The 21,811-nt window shown below is 54.4% G+C and overlaps 1 protein-coding gene across 1 annotated transcript; it reads right to left on the minus strand.

The window, feature by feature from the left end:
* Positions 1-18,800: 18,800 nt before the first annotated feature.
* On the minus strand, positions 18,801-19,943 carry FOXL2 (forkhead box L2). The gene has a single exon (XM_065876251.1). It carries the CDS (start codon positions 19,941-19,943, stop codon positions 18,801-18,803), a length of 1,143 nt encoding a protein of 380 aa, XP_065732323.1.
* Positions 19,944-21,811: the final 1,868 nt, after the last annotated feature.

Raw genomic sequence — 21,811 nt, forward strand, 5'->3', positions numbered from 1 at the left:
CAGTTTCTGTGACAAGTGAACCTGCTTCCTTCCTTGGTCAGCCAGTTGGACCTGGGGTAGCTCATGACCCCAGGGCAGCCACTCCAGATGCTGGCCGGGTCAGCAGCCTCTGAAGTGGCTGTACTGACAGGATGAGCAGCCCCAAACAGAGCCGCCTCTCTTGGAGACTGGAATTAGGAGCTTCCAAGAGAGGTTGTTAATTTGCAGTGGCAGTGGTGGTTGGAGGGGCCTCGGTGGCCACCAAATCCAGGAGGGGGCCAGTGGCCTGAGGGAGCACTTGATAAAACAGGGGAAGCAGGGGGATGTGCAAGGGAAGCAGGGTGGCCCTGGGAGAGACCAGGCAGTTGAGGAGAAAGACAGGGCCAGACAGCAGAGCAATCTCGGATCCCAATGGCTGTTCAGTCTCAAAGCCATACAGTTGAACCCCTTTTCTTTCCCCAACGTCACTTCATAGTCTAACTAAAACACAATCATTTGACAGTTTACATTTAACTGATTTACTTAAAACTATAGACAGATTTAAAGACAAATAATAGTATTTCAAGTCGGGGGAGGAAATTTTCAAATTGCTTTCACTTTAGCTCACATGCATTAATTTTTCGGTACATTGCCCTTTAAGATTACCGAGTTAGCTGCCTCTCTAACCGCCCTTTCCGCCTCTCTTCCTTCTTCAGAGAACCCTAATTTTCTTCAGCGACGCAGGTAATTCGAATGCTTCGGAGACCCTGGCCCCGCTCCTGGGCGGACCACAGTTAGTCTGAGCCAGCCATGGTGCTCTCATCTTTTTGTCAGCAAATAGGAGCAAGCATGTGGCTCAGTCCTGGCCCATGAGATGAGTGGGGAGGTGTGCTGAGGGCTTCTGGGAAAGTGGTCCAGATTCCTAAGAAAGGGCCTGGAAGAAATGGTTCCTTTTCCCATCGGACATTTAAAAATCTGAATGTGATGCTTGGACTGGCTACAGTCTACAAAGGGGAAAGATGATGAGGGCTCATACCCAAATCTTTGAATGACTAACCAAAGCCAGGAGCCATTAATCTCTGAGTCTTCTCTTTTGTGAGATAATGAAGACTTCATCGTTAAAATTTCTTTTTTTTAAATCCAAAAGCATTGTCATTGATGCAAAGATACAGCAGGTTATTAATTACAACTAGATTAATATAATTCTGAACGAGTAAAGATTTGAGAAGTCATCTATCAATGCGATTCTACAGGGGAAATCGCAATGCGATTCATACAGGGGAAAGGGCATGAATGTGAAGTCAGTTTCTGTCCCCTGGCTGCTCTTTACAAGCTGGGTGACCCCACACAAGTTATTTAATCTTGCTCAGCCTCACTTTCCTCATATAGTAAAAGGAAATAAAATATAGCCTGTGGGAATTCAGTGAGATAATGTTGTATTATGTCTGGCACAGACTAGGCACCCAATAAAAACTAGCTCTTATGATTATTATAGAGATGAAAAGGGTATGGTCTTTGCTTCAATAATGTTAAGCAATGATGTTAATCAAAGAGTATGGAAAAGACAAACCACCATTAAATACAAAGCAAAACCTGACAGATGAAAGGGAGTAGAGTCGTAAGAGTATAGAGGCACGTGCTATAGGAGTACAGAGGTGAGGAAAGCTTGATGGACAAAAGGGGAGTTGGGATTATAGTTAATTTTTTTTTTTTTTTTTGTGGTACGCGGGCCTTTCACCGCTGTGGCCTCTCCCATTGCAGAGCACAGGCTCCGGATGCGCAGGCTCAGCGGCCATGGCTCACGGGCCCAGCCGCTCCGCGGCATGTGGGATCTTCCCAGACCGGGGCACGAACCCGTGTCCCCTGCATCGGCAGGCGGACTCTCAACCACTGCGCCACCAGGGAAGCCCCTATAGTTAATTTTTATAATGTTATGAAGTTTTCAAATTCCCTGCAAAAAAAATCCATTGCCTAATCCCATAGAAGTTATTAAGATACAGTACACACGCCTCAACAAGTGTTTCCATTCTATAACGGTGAAAAGCTTGCGAGCATCTTAAATTGCAGAGTTAAAAAAATTAGGCCACACCCACATGGCTGAGTCTCACACCCTCGTTAAATATTGTGAACTGTGTAGCAAAATGGAAAAATGAAAATAATTGCTTTGTGAGTGGTCAGACTTAGGATGATTATTGGCTTTCCATCCTAATTTAAAGTTGTCGTGATTATTAGAGTATTGTTTGTGCAATAAAAAAATAAATGAAATCAAAGAAAGTAAGTGTGAAGTTTGACGGGAACATGAGGGCCATTTGTTACACTTTGCTCTGGTGGTTGTTGGGATAGCTGGCTGTGTTCCCAAGCCCTGGCAGGTCCCCAGCACAGACGTTTCGCCATCCTGGGGAAGCCAGGATGTGGCAGGCACAGCTCCCTGATTTGGCTGGCGTGTGTGGAGACCCCTCCTTCAGTAGGTGGTGGAGAGCCTTCAGCGTCCCCTTTATCTGCAAGGGACATTAAGTCAGGGGGACTGGGTGTGGCTTTTCTTTCTTAATCTTCTCTTCCTTGATGTTCTATACTGTTTGTAAAATGGATACCAAAGTAGGAGAAAACCAGGTCGGCCTGATTTCCCTGAGCAGCTGTAAAGGGTCTGGGCTCAGGTACTGGGTAAACAGGTAAACTGGAAACATTTTCTTCCCCGGCTAGAAAATCCCTGTGATGCTTTCCTCTTTAGGGGCCGTTTTTGGTAGGCCCAAGTCCTAAATCTGAGAGCTCTTTGAACTTACTTCCACTGAAGAGCTAGGGGCCTGTAAGTACCCTTTTGGAGGGCGGTGCCTGACCCCAAGGAGCGCCCTGATGGTGTATTGGCAGGCAAGGGACAGCCAAGCAGTGGAGGCCAGCTCTTGGGACGGCCAGGGCCGCTCCAGCTTCTCTCTGGGGCCAACTGTAACTGGGTGGGTGGGTGGGGGGAGGGGGAGGGGTGGGTCTCTGGATGTCGCGGCGCAGAGGCGGGTCAGCTGCAGTCCCATCGGCGGGACGGGCTCAGCACGTAATGGGGACCATGCCCGTCCTAATGGGAAGCAGCCGCCGCGCCCCGGCCGGAGAGCCTCCGAGATAAAACGGAAGCGCCGCGAGAGGCGCTTTGATTCCAATACGAAACAAATTATTCCTCCCGGAATGGAACAAAACAAGTCAGAGTGGAGTCTCACGGCCGTCATTCCAATCCGCAAGGCCACTGCCGGCGGCCCCGGGACCTGCCGACCCCGCGAAGCTTCGCAGGGACCGAGCACTTGGTCTGCTCGCCCACTGCACTACAGCGGGGAGAGGCGATCCCTGACCCTCGGGGGTCCGAATCCTTTAAGTCATTTGAACACCCTGCTTCTGGGCTGGTTCCCGGTTGAGCCGAAATCACCCCCAGGCCAGTGGTCCTCAGACTTGGGCTAGGGAGTCTCAGAATCTCCTGGAGGCCTTGTTGAAGTGCGCATTGCTGAGCCCCACCCCCTGAATTTCGGATTTGTAGGTGAGGTAGGGTGGGGTCTGAGAATTTGCATGTCCCAGGTACTGCTGGTACTGCTGGTCTATGGACAGCACTTTGAGAACCATCTGACAAACATGGCCCTGGCATTCAGAGGGCTGAGTCTCGCGGTCTACAGGGGGTCAACTATCTGGTAACTGCTTAAAAGACCTCTGTCCAAAAGTGAACCAATTAAGTCCCACTCCAAAGCTCAAGGATTGGAATTTCCCAGCAGCCTGTGCAGGTAAGCTGGCGACTGCCAAAGGCCTTTGGAAAAGAACTGGTAACAGCTCTAAGACTCTAGGCAACGCATCTGGGTGATGTTTCTGTTCCAACTTCCCTGGCTCTAGAGAGTCTCCTGGCTCTGTGTCACCCTGCCTGTGCCAGAAGTTCCTGGCAGGGAGTGAGTGAGTGATTGTGTGTGTGTGTGTGTGTGCGTGTGTGTGTTGGGTGGGTGAGTGGTTTGGTACTAGGGAAGACAGGGGCAGTAATTCTTGCTGGGGTGACATCTCTGAGGTCCTGTTTGGCTTCATGGAACCCATTTAGAGATCTAAGAACCTGGAAGAGTTAGACTTACCACGTCTAGAAAGAGTGCCTCCTCTCCCTGCATTCTGTAGAGTAGACCATTGGTTCTCCAACTTGAGGACTTGGATTGCAGTCCCCACCCCCAGAGTTGCTAATTCAGTGGGTTTGAATCATTTGAGAATTTGCATTTCAATAAGGTCCCAGGTGACGCTGATGATCTGGATTCCACACTTTGAAAACCACTACCCTAGGCTTCTTTTGGCATCTCTAAGCCCTTACTGTAGCTGCAAAGTGGTCATGGTTGTGTGTGCCCAGCCCCACCCTCTGTACATCCTCCATCAGTCACTGGCCTTTGTGTTGACTGCCTTTCCCGGCTTTCAGAGACAATTTGGTCTTGCTGTCTGTGCTGTCTGGTTCTTGGGGCAGGGAACAGCTCTCTGCTGATAGCTACCTTCTCCTTCCTGCCATCCCTCACCCTCTAGGTGTGCTTGAGACCTAGCCCTGGGCCAGGCTGGAAAGGGCCTGAGGAAGGGATCCCTTTGATGTGCTCCTTTAGATTCATGCAAGGCCAGGCCTAGAGGGGTCGCTGTTGCACTTCTGCCAGCGACAAGATGTCCTGGGCGTGATGCTTTTTTTTTTTTTTCCCTTCTTTGCACATCGTAGCTATTTATGAGATACTTGCTGATCGGCTGATTAACTGTTTGGGGAAACTTACCAGGAGGGGAAATAGAATAAAATGAAGATTCTCCTCAAGCCTGCCATGGACTAGGACAAAGTTTTGATAGGCGTTTGCCAGCTTGGCTAAGGAGGCAGGGTCTCTCCTCTTTGGTCTCCTGTGTCAGAGGCCCCTGGGTGGGAACCTTGAAGCACCAGCCTGGAGTGGGAGCCAGCAAGGTCAGTGTGCTTCAGTGCTGGGAGCTTTGGGACTGTCTCAGCAAGCTGGAGACCAAGGAAAAGAAGGGGCAGGTGGTCCTTAGTGGGCTGGGGTCAACCAAAGCCACAGGGAGGCATCCTTTGTTTTTAGTAGCTCAGGGTCTCCAGAAAAGGCAAGTTTCTTTAGGAATGTAAATGAACATTTACACTAGGAGGTTTAGAAAACGTCAAATGTGAATAATCATGGCATTTAACATTGGGATTAGGATGTCAGTCTCCAATTAAGATGAAAATAAGCCATGTGCAACCCATTAGGTTTTCAAACTTTTTCTTTTAATTGGTTGTACTTTGACACTGCATATTTAGGAAATGGCTAAATTTGCTCTAGGTTCCCTATTTAGTTATTGCTATTGTATGTTGGGATCACCAGGGTTGCTTTGAAAAATCCTGATGCCCTGGTTATACCCCATATATGGAACCTGGACACAATAGTTTTTGAGGATCCCTGGGTGATTTTTGGAGTGCAGCTAGTATCATGAACCCCTGAGCTACTGATTGAGTGGTTGAAGGGGCCATTCTGAAGCAAATCAGACTTTTGGGGTGTCTGCTTAGCCTTCAATGAGTGCCACGACTGCTCTCTCCCCGCAGGAAGGAACCTTCAGAAACTACTACAAGACCCTCCCCATCACCAACAGCTCCAGATGACAAGACCCAACCCAGGTGGGTCAGTTTCTCTCTCACAGGAAAATGGAATTGGGACTCAGAGATTTGAGCTATAACTGGGCTCTTCCCTGGAACAGAGCAGAGGAGAGGCCTGGTCAGAGCAGCAAGAAAAGTTGATCTGGGGCTTCCTTGGTGGTGCAGTGTTTAAGAATCGGCCTGCCAATGCAGGGGTCACAGGTTTCAGCCCTGGTCCGGGAAGATCCCACATGCCGTGGAGCAACTAAGCCCGTGCGCCACAACTACTGAGCCTGTGCTCTAGAGCCCGTGAGCCACAACTACTGAGCCCGTGAGCCACAACTACTGAGCCTACATGCCACAACTACTGAAGCCCACGCACGTAGAGCCCGTGCTCTGCAACAAGAGAAGCCACTGCAATGAGAAACCCGCACACTGCACTGAAGAGTAGCCCCCGCTCACCGCAACTAGAGAAAGCCTGACCGCAGCAACAAAGACCCAACACAGCCAAAAATAAATTTAAAAAAGATTGACAAAGTGAAAAATATATATATATTAAAAAGAAAAAAGTTGGTCTGCAGAGAGAAGCTACCTCTGTTTCTGCCATCACTTCAGCCCCTGTTGTCCCAGTCCTTCAGGAAGTGTGGCTGCCACCCTGCCAGGAGCGCCAGAGGTCACCCACAAATCCTTATAACAATCTCCCCCTGCCCCTACTGTTTGGCTTAAGCCAGCTCTAGTGGGTTTACGTTACTTGTGACCGAAGAGGCCTGACACATGCAAAGGCAACAGTACAACAAAAGCACACAAAAACAAGCGTGTATTCACCACCCCACACATACACACATACACTCATACATACATCCGGTGTTTGAACCAGGCTTTTTGTAACTCCATGTGGTCCCAATGGAAGACTCTTTGGAATCTGTATTTTCCGGAGTCCACTTGGAGAAACCTCAGCTTTCAATTCAATTGGGAACAGCAGTGGTTCCCTAATGTGCCTCCATGGGCTTCATCAGAATCACCTGGAGGAACTGACTTACAGATACACATACAAGGATTGCCAAGCACTAGCCCCAGAGAGTCAAAAGCTATCCAGTTTGAAGAGGATCATGAAATCCACACTTTTAAAACTTTCTTTGTGAGATTTTTTTTGGGGGCCACACCATGTTAACTCCCTGACCAGGGATTGAACCTGTGCCCCCTGCATTGGGAGCATGGAGTCTTAACCACTGGGCCACCAGGGAAGTCCTCTCTCTCAGATTTTGATGTGCCTCTGAGTCTACTGGGATCAGGCTGGCTGAATTAGTGTAACTTATGAAATTCCCCTTTAGCCTCTTTTCTAGTTGGAGGTGGTATCCCCCCATCATGTCTGGGAGATGGATTCTTTTTTTTTTTGGCTGCCCCGTGTAGCATGTAGGATCTTAGTTCCCACGCCCCCTGCATTGGAAGCGTGGAGTCTCAACCACTGGACCACCAGGGAAGTCCCTGGGAGATGGATTTTGAAGGCATTTTGTTTGAGAGATGGATAAGAGCCTAGTCTGTGGACATATACAAAAGAGCCCCGTGAAGTTCAGGCTTGTTGAACTGGTCAAATGAATTAGATCATTTACTTTGCCTATAGACTCAACTCCTCCCCATCCAACCCCCACCCCCAAAAAAGTGTTTGTATGTGTGTGTGAGTAAAGCAGCAAATGTACTTTTTATTTTAGAAACAAAAATATCATTTCTGACCCAACAATAGCCGGATCCCTGTGAATGAAGGGTTTGCATATTTTCCTGTTTTAACGGTTCTAGTATAAACAACCCAAGCCCAGGCCTGATTGTCAGTAGGTCCTGAGCAGCCCAACCAGAGTGCTGGAAATGACTCCTTCAGCCCTGAGAACCTGGACCCGGCGTAGTGCCAGGATTCAGGCTTGTGTTTAACAGTAGCAATGGGGTCAGGAGTTGAGGGAGAGGGCAACTGCAGTGATCCCCAAGACCAAAGCTAATGCCAGAAGCAACAGCAGCTGCAGAGGCAGTAGGAGCAGTAGTTACCATGTATTGAGAATTTCTTTGTTCAGGCGCTAGGCTAAGTGATGCAATAATTTAGCTGAATACTTTAAAAAGGCTCAGTGTGAGAGCATTATTATTCCGAGTTTTAGAATGAGGTTCAGAGACGTTGAGCAGCTTTTCCGAGGTCACACAGCCTCTGAGGGAAGATCCAGGATCCAAATAAATGCATGTTTGACTCCTATTACAAGATACTGCATGCAGAAACCCAGGCTGCAGATACCGTCTTGAGTGCCAGCTGGGGATACAGGGCTTGGTCCTAGAGGCAGGCCAGGGCAGCTCTTCAGGCACATTGCTGGTCCCTGCTCTCTTTCAGGACATTACTTCCAGCACCCCAGCTCCACTGGTCTCCAGGAAAGAGAAATAATAGCTGTCAGCAGAGTCTGGAAGGCCCTCTCCCAGCTCAAGGCAATTCCCAATTTCTGGGTGGATCCTTTGTGCCCTGAGAGTGGGACCACAACATTCCTTTTTGGGCCAGCAAGGGACTCAAGATTTTTTGATCAGCTACTGATTCCATATTTAATGACCAGGAGAGTGTGATTCCTAGACCTGAAACAAAGCTGATTAGTGGGCTTCCCTGGTGGCGCAGTGGTTGAGAGTCCACCTGCCGATGCAGGGGACACGGGTTCGTGCCCCGGTCCGGGAAGATCCCACATGCCGTGGAGCGGCTGGGCCCGTGAGCCATGGCCACTGAGCCTGCACGTCCGGAGCCTGTGCTCTGCAACGGGAGAGGCCACAACAGGGAGAGGCCCGCATACTGCCAAAAAAAAAAAAAAATCTGATTAGTGCTTTTATATTAAAAAATTATGGCTCACCTATATGATGAATTATTAAGCATTCATTCCAAATCATCTTTCAAAGAATCAGATATGGAGAAACCCCCATAGTGAGAGGTTAAAAGAAGCAGGATACAAAATGGCAAATCCTATATAAAATATATTCTTGTAATTATGGAAATTAGACTTATTAAAATAGATAAATAAAAGATCAGAGGAAAGTCACCAAAATGTTCACCGTGGTTACCTCGTGGAGGAGGGGTGGGATCACCTGTAATTTTTGTTTTCTTTTCTCAATTTTCTATTTTCTCAATTTTCTTCAATTTGAATTATCTTTGTAAATAAGAGGAAAAGGGAAAACGTGCAAAGTCCTAATATGTAGCACTGGAAGGGCACAGGTATAATTACTGAATAATTTTTATCCCACCTTAGATTCCAGCAGGCGGAAGCGTCTTCTCCCCTCATGGCCCAAGGCTTGTTTCAAGAGTGACTACGGAGGCGCGGTCACCACTAGGCCGACTCTGAGCGAGTGTGCCGTGCGGGTCGGGAACTGTGCGGGTCGGGAACCGGTCCTTTCGGATCCTTGGGGCTCCCTTAATTTGGTTGAGGAGACAAGTGCTCTGCGAGAAATAGAGGCAGCCAAGCGACAAGGAGACTATGTAGTGGAGTTGTAAGTCGAACGGAGTGGGAGGGCAGGGTTTTCTAGGTCTTGACCCAGGGGTGCTAGTGCCATGGTGCTGAGAAGAAAGGGGCCTGAGCACAGACTGGGGTTCTCCTCGGGCTCCCCAGAGTCCGCCAAATGACCTGACGCGACGTGCCTGGTGGACGCCTGCGGGTTGCGGCTTCCCACCCTTCCCCCGCTTCCCCCGAGGGACGGTGATCCGGACGGAAGCCCCAGAGCAGCTGGACTGCCAGCGCAGAGCTTCGGCTCTCTGAGCAGCCCCTGGTTGGAGCACCCGGAGTCCGGGGCCGGCGGGGAGCAGGGACCAGAAACTGAGAGATATCAGAGGGTATCGGCAGTGGTTGAAGGCGCGTCGGTCACTCCCGGGATCCAGCAAACAGTGGTGTCAGCCACTCTGCGCTGTGGGGTAGCCTTGCCTTGCGCGAGCCTCTCTCGTGGGCTCAGCTCCTGGGCCTCTGAGGGAGTCTGCGATGATGTCGCTTAATGCCAGCAGAGGGCAGCCTGGAGGCAGCGAGGCCGCAAGGCGACCTCGCCGTGCCGCGGGCTCCCTTCCAGTGCCCTTGCTCGGCGGGATGGGGGCGGCCTTGGAGCCCGGGGACCAGCGACCTCAGTCTGCCGGAGCCGGGCGCCGAGACCCAAGGGCACCCGGCGAGATGTGGTCAGGCTGCAGCCCTCGGGCAACCTTAGTCTCCGAGTGCGAAGGCTTGGGGCGGGGAAGCGGCGGGGGGGCAACCAAATGCCCCAGGAGAAAAAGCACGATGCCAAGCCCAACACACAGGGAATATATGTATAAGAAACAGGTTCCAAGCGTGTAGGAACCTTTTAAAATTATGTTGGTGAGAGCTAGAATAGTTTTCGCGTCCTTGGCGGGGGAAGTCGGAGGCTAAGAGCCGGATGTCTCGAGCCGCGCACAGGAGACGTGGCGCAAGGAAGGACCTGGCGATCCCGGCTGCGGGCATCGGAGCCGCGGTCTAGGGATCCAGACTCAGCTAACTGGGGATTCCAGCCTCGACCCTGGTCACTTCCCGGCTGTTGAATTTGGGGCAACTTACTGTACCTCTCTTGCCTCCGACTAATCACTTCTGTAAAATGGGCATGGTGAGCTCCGGCTCTTGCAGGGTCATTAGAGATTCAAGACAGCAGAATTCGTTCGTCACTGCTTCTGCTCTGGCACAACTCAGGGCTCCTGGTTTTGCGGCTGGGGTGAAAGGATCGCGCATTTGCCTGTCGTGGCTGCCTTGGGGATGCAGGCCAGCCAGACTTTTGGGACCCAGCTGCGCGTGGGCGGTCACGGCCCTGGACTCTTAGGGTTCTCTTTCGCGGCAGTCTGGCGAGCCCCGAGCTCCCCTGCTCTGGGCACCAGGGTCACCGAGCTCTAGCAGTGCGCACTTTTATCAGCGAACGAATTGAGACTAGACACCCGGCGCTGTGGGTTTCCCTGGAAGCCTGGCGAAAGGCCAAGGCCCGCCGGGCCTGGAGGTAGCTTAGGGCGGTAAACGGGCCAACCTCGGAGCGCGTCTAGCAAACACATCCACGTTCAACAGCGGGCGAGGTCTTTGGCTGGCCCCGCTCTCTCACAGTCTGCATGCAAACGGGCACCCATTAACTTGTCTTGGCTTGTTTACCCACTTAAAATTCGAGAGGACAGTATCTCCAGGGTAGTTGTAAAAATCGTGATTAGAAACTGTAAAGGCCTATGTAAATATGAGGCACAATTACTACTCACGAGCAGCCGGCTCCATCAGCGTCTGCGCAGCGCGCGAACAGGGCAGATGCAAGAGTTCAAACGTGTGCACAGGTATACCACGCGTGTGTAAATGTGTCTGCCTGTCTTTCTAGACTGATAACAGATGCACACACGTATGCGTGTACACGCACACGGATACGGGATACCCTCGTGCAGAGGTGTCTAGGCACACTGCGCACGCGGACGCGACTGTTGGTGCCTGGAGGCAGAATGTACACACTGCTCAGCCGACCCGTTTCTCTCCAACTGAGTCAGTGCCACCTGGGGAAGTAGGATCTCAGGTGCCGCTCCAGGGTGCGGCAATGCCCGGATCCGGTCAGAGCCTCGGCGCCGCCAGGCTCCTTTATCTCTCATCTGATGGCCGGTGGGCAGCTCCAGTTTCAGTGGGGACCAAGATCCCCGAGTCAGCGGGTGGGGGCCAGAGGCGAGAGAGGAAGAGGTGGAGGGCGCTCCCGGCACGCGAGGCTGCAGGGCCTCACTTCCCTGGTCTGTCGCCTTTCCTTTTCCTCCCCAGGTCGCGTCCCCATGGAAGATAAAAGAGGGGCCCGGATCTTCCAGTAGGCTCGGGGAGAACGGCCCGGGCCCCTACCCCCACAAGCCATCATGAAGGGAAGGGAACCGAGGATTCGCCCTCAGCTTGGGAAAATGTGCGGCTGCAGCGCCGGCTGGGGGCCCCAGCGCACAACCTTGTTGGTGTACGCGGGAGGCGCGCAGCCTGACTGCTGAAGATCCCTCCATCTCCGCACGCGCAGGTCGCCGGGCTCGTCTTCCCTTTCTTTCTTCGGAAGAAGTCTGAGCTGCGCAGCACTCGCATCACCTGCGTGTGTCTGCGGAGAAACCGACCCTACGCGTACCCTGGGGTCTCCACACCGCCGTGCAAAGGCAACAGCACGGAGGCTTGAGCTCCGCGGCGACGCGCGTTACTAAATCACAAAAAGCGGTAGGATAGGGTCACAAATGCTCTCCTGCCACCTCCGCAGACCCGTTCGGCCGACAGGAGGGCGTTACGCCGAAAATTTGAGGCCAAGAGCTGGAGGGGTCTCCAGGACCGCGAGAAGGCACAGAGGCGCAGCGGCGAAGTCACGGCACGGGTTCGGATCCTGTTGGCCAACCGAGCCCAGCGGCCGCAAACGCCAGAGACGCAGCAGAAGTTGCTCACGATTCCACTCTAGAGGACCAAATCAGGCGACGTCCGTCCCGGGGGTGGGAGGTGGGGGGAGACGGTGGGCATGGCCCCTCACCCCTCCTGGAGCCTTTAAATAGGAAAATATAGCGCTGGTGGGGACTGGGTCCAGGGAACTTAGTGGCAGAAGACTCAGGGCAAGTCGAGAAACGCGGATCCGTGCCTCAGTTGGGCCTGGGGCTGGGGGAGCAGCCTCTGGCTGGGTAGCCCCGTTCCGGCAAGGCCGGCCTGTTGGAAGCGGCCAATGGACAGCCCCGCTGCCCCCTCCCTCAGGATTCCACAGGGCTCTGACCCGGCCTTTATCTTGGCGCGGTCAGCAGTCATGGGGGCTTCAGGAAAGAAGACAAAGGCCCGATGTCACTGCGGGCAGGGGCTCGGTTTCCTGACTCTGCTCACACTCACAGCCTTTGGGACTTGTTGGGGGTAGATTTTTAAAAATATGTGTCGAATTTCCTTCTTTCTCCCTAGAAACAAACAAAAAAAAGCAAAAAGCACATTCACCTTCCCTCCTCATCCATAGGGATTGAAGTTTCCCGGGATCCTGTCCTTTCCTTTTCTTCGCCTGCCTAAAGAAAACTTTCCGTGGAGAATCCGGAAAAGGTTTTATTTTATTCGGTTTGATAGTGCTATTACTAAGGACAACGAGGTCAGGTTGAGCTCCCAACGCGGAGAAGCGGAGTCAGTATCCCGGCGTGGCGGGGGCTCGGGCGGCCAATGCCCGGTGCGCCCCGCCACCTCTGGGGACGGTCAGGGTCTCCTGCGCTTCCCCTGCTCGCCCTGCTGTCCGGAGCACCCTGAGCTCAGACGGGCCCAGTCGTTCTCACCGAAGTTTTAGAGCTGCCAGGAGGCACCGGGTCCGCGCCTGGGGATCCGCGCTTGTAGCGCCGTCACCAGGCCCGCGGACTGGAGGCTCTGGCGCCCGGGCCCGGCTGTGCGGAGCCACGGCCCCATGCGGTCTCCGCTGTCACCCGCGGGCTGCGCCTCTGCCCGCCGCAGCTCGGCCAACCCGTTTCCTGCGTTTACCCCTCAGGTTTCCCGTTTCTCCACAAAGACCGGGGAGAGCCTCTCCCACAAGCTGACCTCCGCCACCTCCCACCTCGTGGCTACCTACTGCTTTTCTGAAAAAGTTCTAACAGCACCGCGTTCCAGAGGGAGGCACCTGAGGGCGTGGGGGCGTCGGCCCAAGAGCTTGAGAGTGGCGGCTGCTGCTGGTCCCAAGCGCCTGAGTCGGTGTCACTTCGCAGGTCAGTGGGCCTTTCTCAGGGAAAACCTCATATATTGGTGAAGACTGGCTTAGGAGAAGCGAGAGGGCGGTTGGAGGAGCCCCGGACCAGGCTCTCCGTCTGTGCCCCCACGAATCGGGTATTACAGCAACAGAACGTGCCTCACCCCCAGGGTCAAGGGGCTGAGGCAGGGTGGATGCAATCGTCCGAGCCCGGATGGCCAAGGTGATCAGTGGCCTGGGCTCTTGGGCCGTGCAGGGGTGGCCACAGCTGCTGCATTTGGATGTCATACTCTACAGATTTACTACCAAAGGCTTTTCCTTTCTTCCTCTTTCCCTCCTTTCCCCATTCTCCCCCTTCTCTTCATCCCTCCCTCCCTTCCTCCCTTCTTTCTTACTTTCCTCTTTCAATAGGGGAAGGAAAACCATATTGACTATCTATTATAAACTGGGCATTTTGACATGAGAACATTTAATTATTTTAATAACCCTGGCAAGGTATGTGTAATTCTATTTTACAGACGAGAAAACTGAAATTCAGAAGGGTTTTTTTTTCCCCCAAGGTCCCACAGTTATTAAAGGAGGTCACCAGCCTCCACACTAGTCCTTCCAGGCTGAACAGTCCCTGTCCTTGCCCCCTCCTGCACAAACCATCTCCCTGGGGTGACATGGTCCCAGAACAAGCTTGTGAGAGCTTACCACCGAGGAGGGAGCAGCAAACAGCTGGCATAGCAGACGTTTCCAGAGTAAAATCTGCCCACAGCTCAGACCCAGCCCTGTGCTTCCTTCTCCTCTGGATGGCTCCCCCTTCACCCACTGAGCTCCCCAACATCGAACATCGGTTGGCAGGTGGGCAGCTGGGCTCGGTACTCTCAGGCCTCTCCTTAAAACTTCTGAGGCTGTTTGCCCGACAGACAGCTGGGTGACCTCTGTCTGGCTCCTTCTCTTCTCAGGACCCCAAACAAGATTTGGGGTTCCTGGGGCCCAGACACTCTTGTGACAGAATGGAGCCCTCTCTCCAGAAAGCAGAAAGCCAATCAGATCACTTGGTTTCAAGAATCCTTCAGAAGTGAAGTGAAGAATCTTTCATTTCTGGTTGTGGTTCTGGGGCATGAAGGTCGCTCCCAACCACTCCAGGCCTCCGGTCCCCACCACAGAGGAGAGGTGTGGGCTCCTGGGCCCACCCCTTCATATAGGTTCCACAGGCTACTCCCAGAAGCAGGGGCTGCCCTCCAGAGGCAGCGGGACTGACAAGGCATAGTCACCGCTGGCTTATCTCCACAGACTGGGAGCATCGCAGGAAACCTCAGCCTGACCAAGCCGCTCTTCCTGGAGCCTGACCCACTCCTGGAGACCAGGAGCCTGGCTCAGCGGTTCTGGTGCACCAGACCTCCATTACGGGAAGAGCTTATTCATGGGCCGATTGTCTTGGGTCTGACCCAGTTTCCTGGCCCATCCTCTCCTGCCCATCTGGCTGCAAGAAGCCCTGGTCCACCCCTGGTTTCTACCCACCACCAGGGGGCTCTTCCCAGCCTGGAGCTCCAGCCTTGGCTAGTGAGAGGCCCAGGCAAGGGCAGAAGGACACCTAACCTCAGGCGAAAGGTCTTGGGCTTCCTGCCTGCCCAAAGCCAGGAGGGAGAGCAGTGAACGCTTTACTTAGACAAGGGGGAAACAGGCCCAGAACACCCTCTGGAGTAGGGTGCAGAGCCATCCCAGAGAACCTCCTAGGTCCCCATTTTACAGTCCCTTGGTGCATGTACTGCACTGGCAAAGATTTCTCCCAGGTCCCCCTGAGAACTGGACACTCTCCCCCACCAGAACCCAAGTACTCTGGCTGGGCAGTTCTAGGGGGTGGGGATGACCAAGAATTTGTGTGTAAATGTGAGGAGAGGGGCTCATCTTATCAGTGCTGAGTGTGAGGATGTTTACACGCATACAAGTGCGCACATACTCCTCATTCAATGCCATGTGTAGCAACTCATTACCCAGGACATGCAGAAATTGGCAATGTATTTATATCAAGCTATTTACGTTGTATTTACAATACACTCTGGCAAACATGTATACATATACCCACATGGTCTGGCCATCTAGACCAGACTGTATATGCTAAGGCATAATTGCTACATATCAGGAACTCTCTTAAATACTTTTGTCCTTGCTTAGGGAATTCCTTAAATCATCTTCTCTAACAGAAACTCAAAAGTGCAAAGAGGGAGAGGAAAGAAAGGAAATGAAAGATGAAGAAAATCAACCATTGCCCCGAACTTGTAACACTGGGGGGAAATGACCAAACTGTAGAGATTTGGAGAACCTCCTGGGGCTGGAATTAGAGACAGATGTCTTTCTGCGGGCATCCATGGGGAAGTGGGGTATGACTTGGCTCCCTTCTCTCAACTCCTCTAATCCCTGTGTAGACCAGGAGTCCCTCCCCGATTCCTCCATCTCATCCTCCGAACTGGGTGAGGCTACTGCTCTTTCCCCAGTCGTGGGTGCCTCTCGCCTTTCAGTTCTTGGGGGACAGAGAAAGGCTCTGTCCTGCAGCGCTGGCCTAGGCCAACTTCCCCACCTCACTGGAGGCTCTGCCCAGAAGACTTCCCTTCTCTTCTTTCTCTGCTTGGAATAGCAGTTGTGGGGTGCTGAGAGCCAGCCTTGGAACAGAGAGCCTCGACCAGCTGAAGCAAAGGCTCTGTATGTATTCTCTGTTTTCATTCAACAAACCAAAATTATATACCCAGAACATAACTGCATATGTTACCAATGACTTATGAATGCGCCACACGCTGTGGTCCCAGTAACCATTCCCTGAATATTAGCCACGCGATTATTACAATGCCTAAAATATACGCCGTCTCTGAGGGTGAATGACAGATATACACACCTCTCTCCCTGTCACCAGGACATGACTTACACTGTACACATACGTTTGCAGCAGGCATAGACCATACAACTACCAATGAGATACACGTTCACATCACAGAAGGCACGGGCAAGCACGCAGCCATCTACTTTCTTTTCCCCACCTCACCTTAGTCAGCCAGACAAAGGTGCAACAGGTTGCCAGAAGCACCCAGACACCAAGCCTGACCAGCCTCTTGGGTTTCTCGCCTGCCGGGGCTGAAGCTCGTCTGCAGCCTGCTCTGCTTCCCCTGGCCCTGGCAGGCTCCAGTCCCGGTCTCGGGGTGATGTTCCTCAGAACCCGCACGGCTTCATCCTCCACCTTCCAGCCTCCCCGGGATGCCCGAGGAAGAAGTGGGATTTCTGAGCCTGGGCCACTTCCCCTTGGGGCCAACTACACGTAACGGGGCTCCCACTCTAACATTGCCAAGGCGTAACCACCAGTATAGGCTGAAGTGGGAGGCCTGCAGGCTCATTCCTTGCCGCGGGCAGCTCCTCCCGGCTTACTGGTCGGCCTGGACCTGTGGCCACTGCTGTACAGGCTGGGTGGGGGGCAGTGAGCAACACATGGCTGGGAGCGGGGTCCAGCTCAAGCTGCGCCGCTGCAGGGGCAGCAAGAGTTGGTTGATACTCGTCATCCCGCCGAACGACTGAAAGCTGACCACCTCTAATCCTCCTCTCAGCCCCGGCCTGTAATCCGGTCGAACTCCCGTGTGCCTGCGCGGAAGCACCAGTCTGAATTCGTTATTCGAAGAGTCTCATTAAAGAAAAAGAGAGAGGAAAGATTACATTTCTGCAGCCAGGCCGTATGTTCACCTATCTCTGATATTGCCAAATCTCTTACACGTATCTCAAGGTAAATGAATTCTGACCATTAAAAATAAGGCAATCAGTCACTCGTTACATTTGTACAGAGGTTTTCAGCTTACAGAGCATTTCCGCAACCAGGATTTTATCTATTTGGAATAAACTCTTCTGGCTGTTAGATTTAACTGGAAAAATTGAAAAGCATGAAGACAATATAATAAAAACACAGCCCATACACCTAGCACGGCTGTGGAGGAGGTGAAGTTCAAACTTGCGTGGATGCAAAAATAGAACAAATCCTACGTACAGTCACGCCTTGTGAGAGAACCACGGCAAATAATGTCTCTGCGATGACGTGAAACAGCCTCAACAGACCAGCGATGACACAGAAAACAAACAATCCCCGGGAAAACAAAGCAGCAGCGACAACCACAAAGGCCCCCCACTCCGGCTGCCCTCAACCCTTGTTTATCTGAAAAAGGATAACTTTTTGCCAAAAATCTCCCTCTTTTAACTAGCTGCTGAACAAACTTAGACGCGACGTAAATAATATAAGTCCGTGTGAAAAGAACAAAAAAATTTATTCGGGAATCGACAAGACAAAACAACAACAAACAAACAACAAAAGTGCTCTAGTTCTTTCTAGAAAAATTTGGTCCTCCAAACGACACACTACAGAACAACCAGGTCTAGAGTTTTGGGCCAGCAGGCTCGGGGCCACAAGCCCGCCTGGTCCGACTGCTGCCGGGTTTCACATTTCTCCTGCCCAAGGTGGGAGAAGCAAGACGTTTGAAAAACAAAAATCAGGGAGGGGATGAGTTGTCCCTGCAGCTTCCGCCAGGCAGGCAGTGATCTCCCGGCGCTCGGGGGTTTGCATCGGAAGATAGGGGAAATTTTTTGATATTTTTTTAAAAAGATAGGTTGAGGGGGGAAATCCTCTAGTTTGCAGAGGAAACCGTCTGTTACTGGGCATATTCTCCTACCTCTGTGAACACAGCTTTTTGAAGGGCCGACAGGAATTCTACTTCAAATCTCCTGTAGAGAAGATTTCCATGTTTTGCTTTAGCAAACTCCAAGGCCACAATACTTCGCCGGTTTTCCGGTGAGATTTTTCTTTTAAAAAATATATTTTTTTGACATCATCTAAAATAGCCCTCCCCATCTTTTTAGCAAAACATTAGCCAGACGCCCGGGCCTGAAGGGGCCCGAAGCGCCGGGATGGAGAGCGGGGGAAACGCAGCCTCTCTCCGAGCCCGGATGCGGTGTAAACCCGGGCGCAGGCGGCCGAGCGAGGCGGCCCCGGCTCCCTGCTCCGGCCCACCCCCCGCCCGGCCCAGTGGACCCCAGCAAGGGGCTTCTGAACAGCTCCAAGAGGGTACGCGGAGCAAATACACTTTCGTCCCTTTCTCGGTCGGCACGGGTCTCGTTGCCCGCCCAGGCCGGCGCTTCTAGCCAAGGATGGCGCGGCAGCCGGACGGAGAGAGCCGAGCGCGAGCGCACCGACCTGTGAGAGAAGGCCAGGAGGTCTGCGCCGCCGAAGCCCGGCTGCACCTCGGCCCCGGGCACTTCCTCTCCGCCGTGACTTTTGGCAACCGGTGTCCAGCTTGGACTCTGGGGCGCCCGGAGAAGACTAGGCCTGTAGAAAACGCGTGGAGAGGCGGCCTGTAGGCCGGAGGAGCGAAAGGGCATAGAGGACAGGGAGGCGAGCACAGGAGGAGAAGCGGAGACAAAGAGGAGCGAGGGGAGCCGAGGGGAGCGCGGAGGCGCAGAGGGGCCGTGGGCGCTGGCTCAGGGGGCGGCCCCAGCGGGCGCGCGGTCTGGCTGGCGGCGGTGGCTGCGTCCAAGGCCGGCGTCGCGCGTTCCTGCATCCTCGCAGCCGGCGGGCCCTGGCCTTTCAGAGATCGAGGCGCGAGTGCAGCGCGCCGGTCTTGCTGTCGTGGTCCCAGTAAGAGCAATGCATCATGGCGAGCTCGGGCTGCCGGGCGCAGGCGAACTGCAGGCCGGGTGCGTTGGTGGGCGCGGGCGCCGGGGGCGCGGCAGTAGCCGGGCTGGCGGGGCTGAGCTGGCCGGGGGGCGGTGCGGCGGCCCCGTGGTGCGGCGGGGCCGGCGGGGGTGCGGCAGCCGCGTGCAGATGGTGTGCGTGCGGGTGTGAGTGGGGGTGAGGCGGCGGCGGCGGGGGCGCGGCGGGCGGGCCTCCCAGGCCGTTGTACGAGTTCACTACGCCGGGAGGCAGCGCCATGCTCTGCACGCGTGAGTACGGCCCGTACGAGGCAGCCGGGCCCGCCAGCCCCTTGACCACAGCGGCCGCGCCTGGGCTGCCCGGGCCTGCGGCCGCCGCTGCTGCGGCCGCCGCCGCAGCGGCCGCCGCCATCTGGCACGAGGCGTAGGGCATGGGCGAGGGCGGCTGCGGTAGCGGCCACGAGTTGTTGAGGAAGCCGGACTGCAGGTACTTGGGGGGCGCCAGGTAGCCGTAGCCGTCGGTCCCCGCGCCTGCCACGCCGCAGCCACCCGCGGCACCTCCGGCCCCAAAGAGCCCCTTGCCCGGCTGGAAATGCGCGGGCGGCGGCCTGAAGGGTCGTTTCATGCGGCGGCGGCGCCGGTAGTTGCCCTTCTCGAACATGTCCTCGCAAGCCGGGTCCAGCGTCCAGTAGTTGCCCTTGCGCTCGCCGCCGCCCTCGCGCGGCACCTTGATGAAGCACTCGTTGAGGCTGAGGTTGTGGCGGATGCTATTCTGCCAGCCCTTCTTGTTCTTCTCGTAGAACGGGAACTTGGCGATAATGTACTGGTAGATGCCGGACAGCGTGAGCCTCTTCTCGGCGCTCTCACGGATCGCCATGGCGATGAGCGCCACGTACGAGTATGGGGGCTTCTGCGCCGGGTCCGGTTTCTCCGGGGCTGTCCCGGCGCCGCCGCCGCCGCCGCCACCCTTGCCCGGGCTCGGCGGCGGCGGCGCCTCGGGCTCCTTGGCTGCGCGGCCGGTCTCCGGGGCCAGCAGGGCCCCCGCGGCGTCCTCGGGCTCGGGATAGCTAGCCATCATGACAAAGCCGGCGCGCCGCGGCCGGGTAGTCCCTGCTCTTTTCCGCTGGCGCTGGCGCGGCAAAGAGTCCCGGCGCACAAGTCCGCTCACGGCCGAGTCTCAAACTTCTGGAGACTGCGGATACCGCCCGCGCTCTCGCTGGCGGCCTCTCGCGCCTCTCTCTTCTTTCCCTTCCCCTAGGGAGAGGTCGGCGGGAGTGGAACTCAGCCTCTGGCCATGGGCAGTCCGCCCAACAGAGAGGGGCTCCGGCTCCGCCGCCCCTCCCCGCCCAGGCCAGTCCCCGCCTCGGTGGGTTTTCTTTTCTGCGCTCTTCCCCTCCCCCCACCCTCCGGTTTCCCGAGGCAAGACCCGCGTCTCTGGCAGAGCTGCCTCCTGGAGTCCCTAGTGCGCCAGGAGCCTCGCTCTGTTCTGATTCGTATGGGCTCCGCCGAGTTCCGCTTGCGTCAGGCGCCTTCGCCCCTATAGCGGGGCGGCCAGCCGCGCATGGGAGAGTTCATCTCCAAGTCACTTTTTGTAAACGCCCCGCACAGCCCGGACCAGCCTGCCCCCTCCCAGCGAGCTTAGGGGGCCCGGCGGACAGCCGCGCTCACGCTCTCACAAGCCCTTGAATCTGCCGGTGCTCGCTCTGCGGACTGGGCCGGGAGATGCCGAGGGCCTCGGCGGGGTCCGTCCGCACTTGGCCCGTGCCCTGGGAGCTCGGGCCCTAGCGGGGAGAGGCGCGCCAAGCCTCCTCGCAGCTTCCAGGTGAAAGAAAACGACTCCTTTGCTCTGCCCTTCGCTGCTGGCTGGGGGCTAAACTTCTAGCTCCGGTCCGGGGGAGGGGCGGGACGGCGAGGGGGCCGGACGAGGGTGGGGTGCAGAGAGCTGCGCGTTGGCTTTGGGAAATTCAGCCCAGAAACCCGTGTCACTGAACGAAGAAACCTCGGCCTGTCCTGTCCCTTGCGCTCTCAGAGTGACTGGGCCGGGACGGAGCCGGGGAAGAAGATCGCTGGGAAGAGGGGCGCAGGGGCTCCGCCTGAAGCCCCTGCACCCCTCCTTGCGCCGCTCCTGGACCTAGGGACCAGACCCCTACTCAGTAACCGCGTCGTAATCCTACGGGTTGGATGTGTGCTTTAACACACAGAGACTCCCTTTAACCAAGTAGACCCCACTGTGCTCCTGCGCCGACACAGGCGCAGATGTTGCCGTGGGGCTTTGGGGGACTGTATATGTATGTGCACCGCATCACAAATAGAAGTCATGGGGAGGGTCTGTCCTTGTGACACGTGAGATACCAGCTGTCCGGGTGTGCGTGTGCTGGTGCAGAAACACAGGTATGCACATATACAAGGTGTGATATTTATATTTATGGGGTAAAACACATTTATGCTTATAGCTATGTAATGGTATATGTGTATCATGTATCAGAGTAAATGTGGCTCGTGAATATTGCATCTTCTTTCTTTTTCCTCTTTTCTCTGTCCTCTCTCTCCTTTATTTATTCTTTCCTTCCCTTCCCCATTTCCCCTTTTCTTTCTTTCTCAATTCTTCCTGCCTCTCTCGCTGCTGGTGTATATAATCTATCACAGCCTAGGAAGAAAAACAACAGGCTGTAAGGGAGGTACTTGTTCAAATCTCTCTCCTGACAAGACATTTGTTCGATCTTTCTCCAGGGCTGAGGGGTGAATTCTCACCTACTTTCAGCAGAAGTCTGATTGGGACCCAGTTGCATGCAGGGAGGTTGTCTCAGGGGAAATCAGTGTTGGCAAAATAGTCAGGTGTGTCTTTTAACAGTTAACTCAGCCTTAACCAAAAGTCTGCAATCATAAAGTGTGAGAGAGATGGCCGGTGTTTTGAGTCTTCATGCCCCACACCCCTTGTCGCCGATG

This window comes from Phocoena phocoena, chromosome 4, assembly GCF_963924675.1.
Source record: "Phocoena phocoena chromosome 4, mPhoPho1.1, whole genome shotgun sequence".
NCBI lineage: Eukaryota > Metazoa > Chordata > Mammalia > Artiodactyla > Phocoenidae > Phocoena > Phocoena phocoena.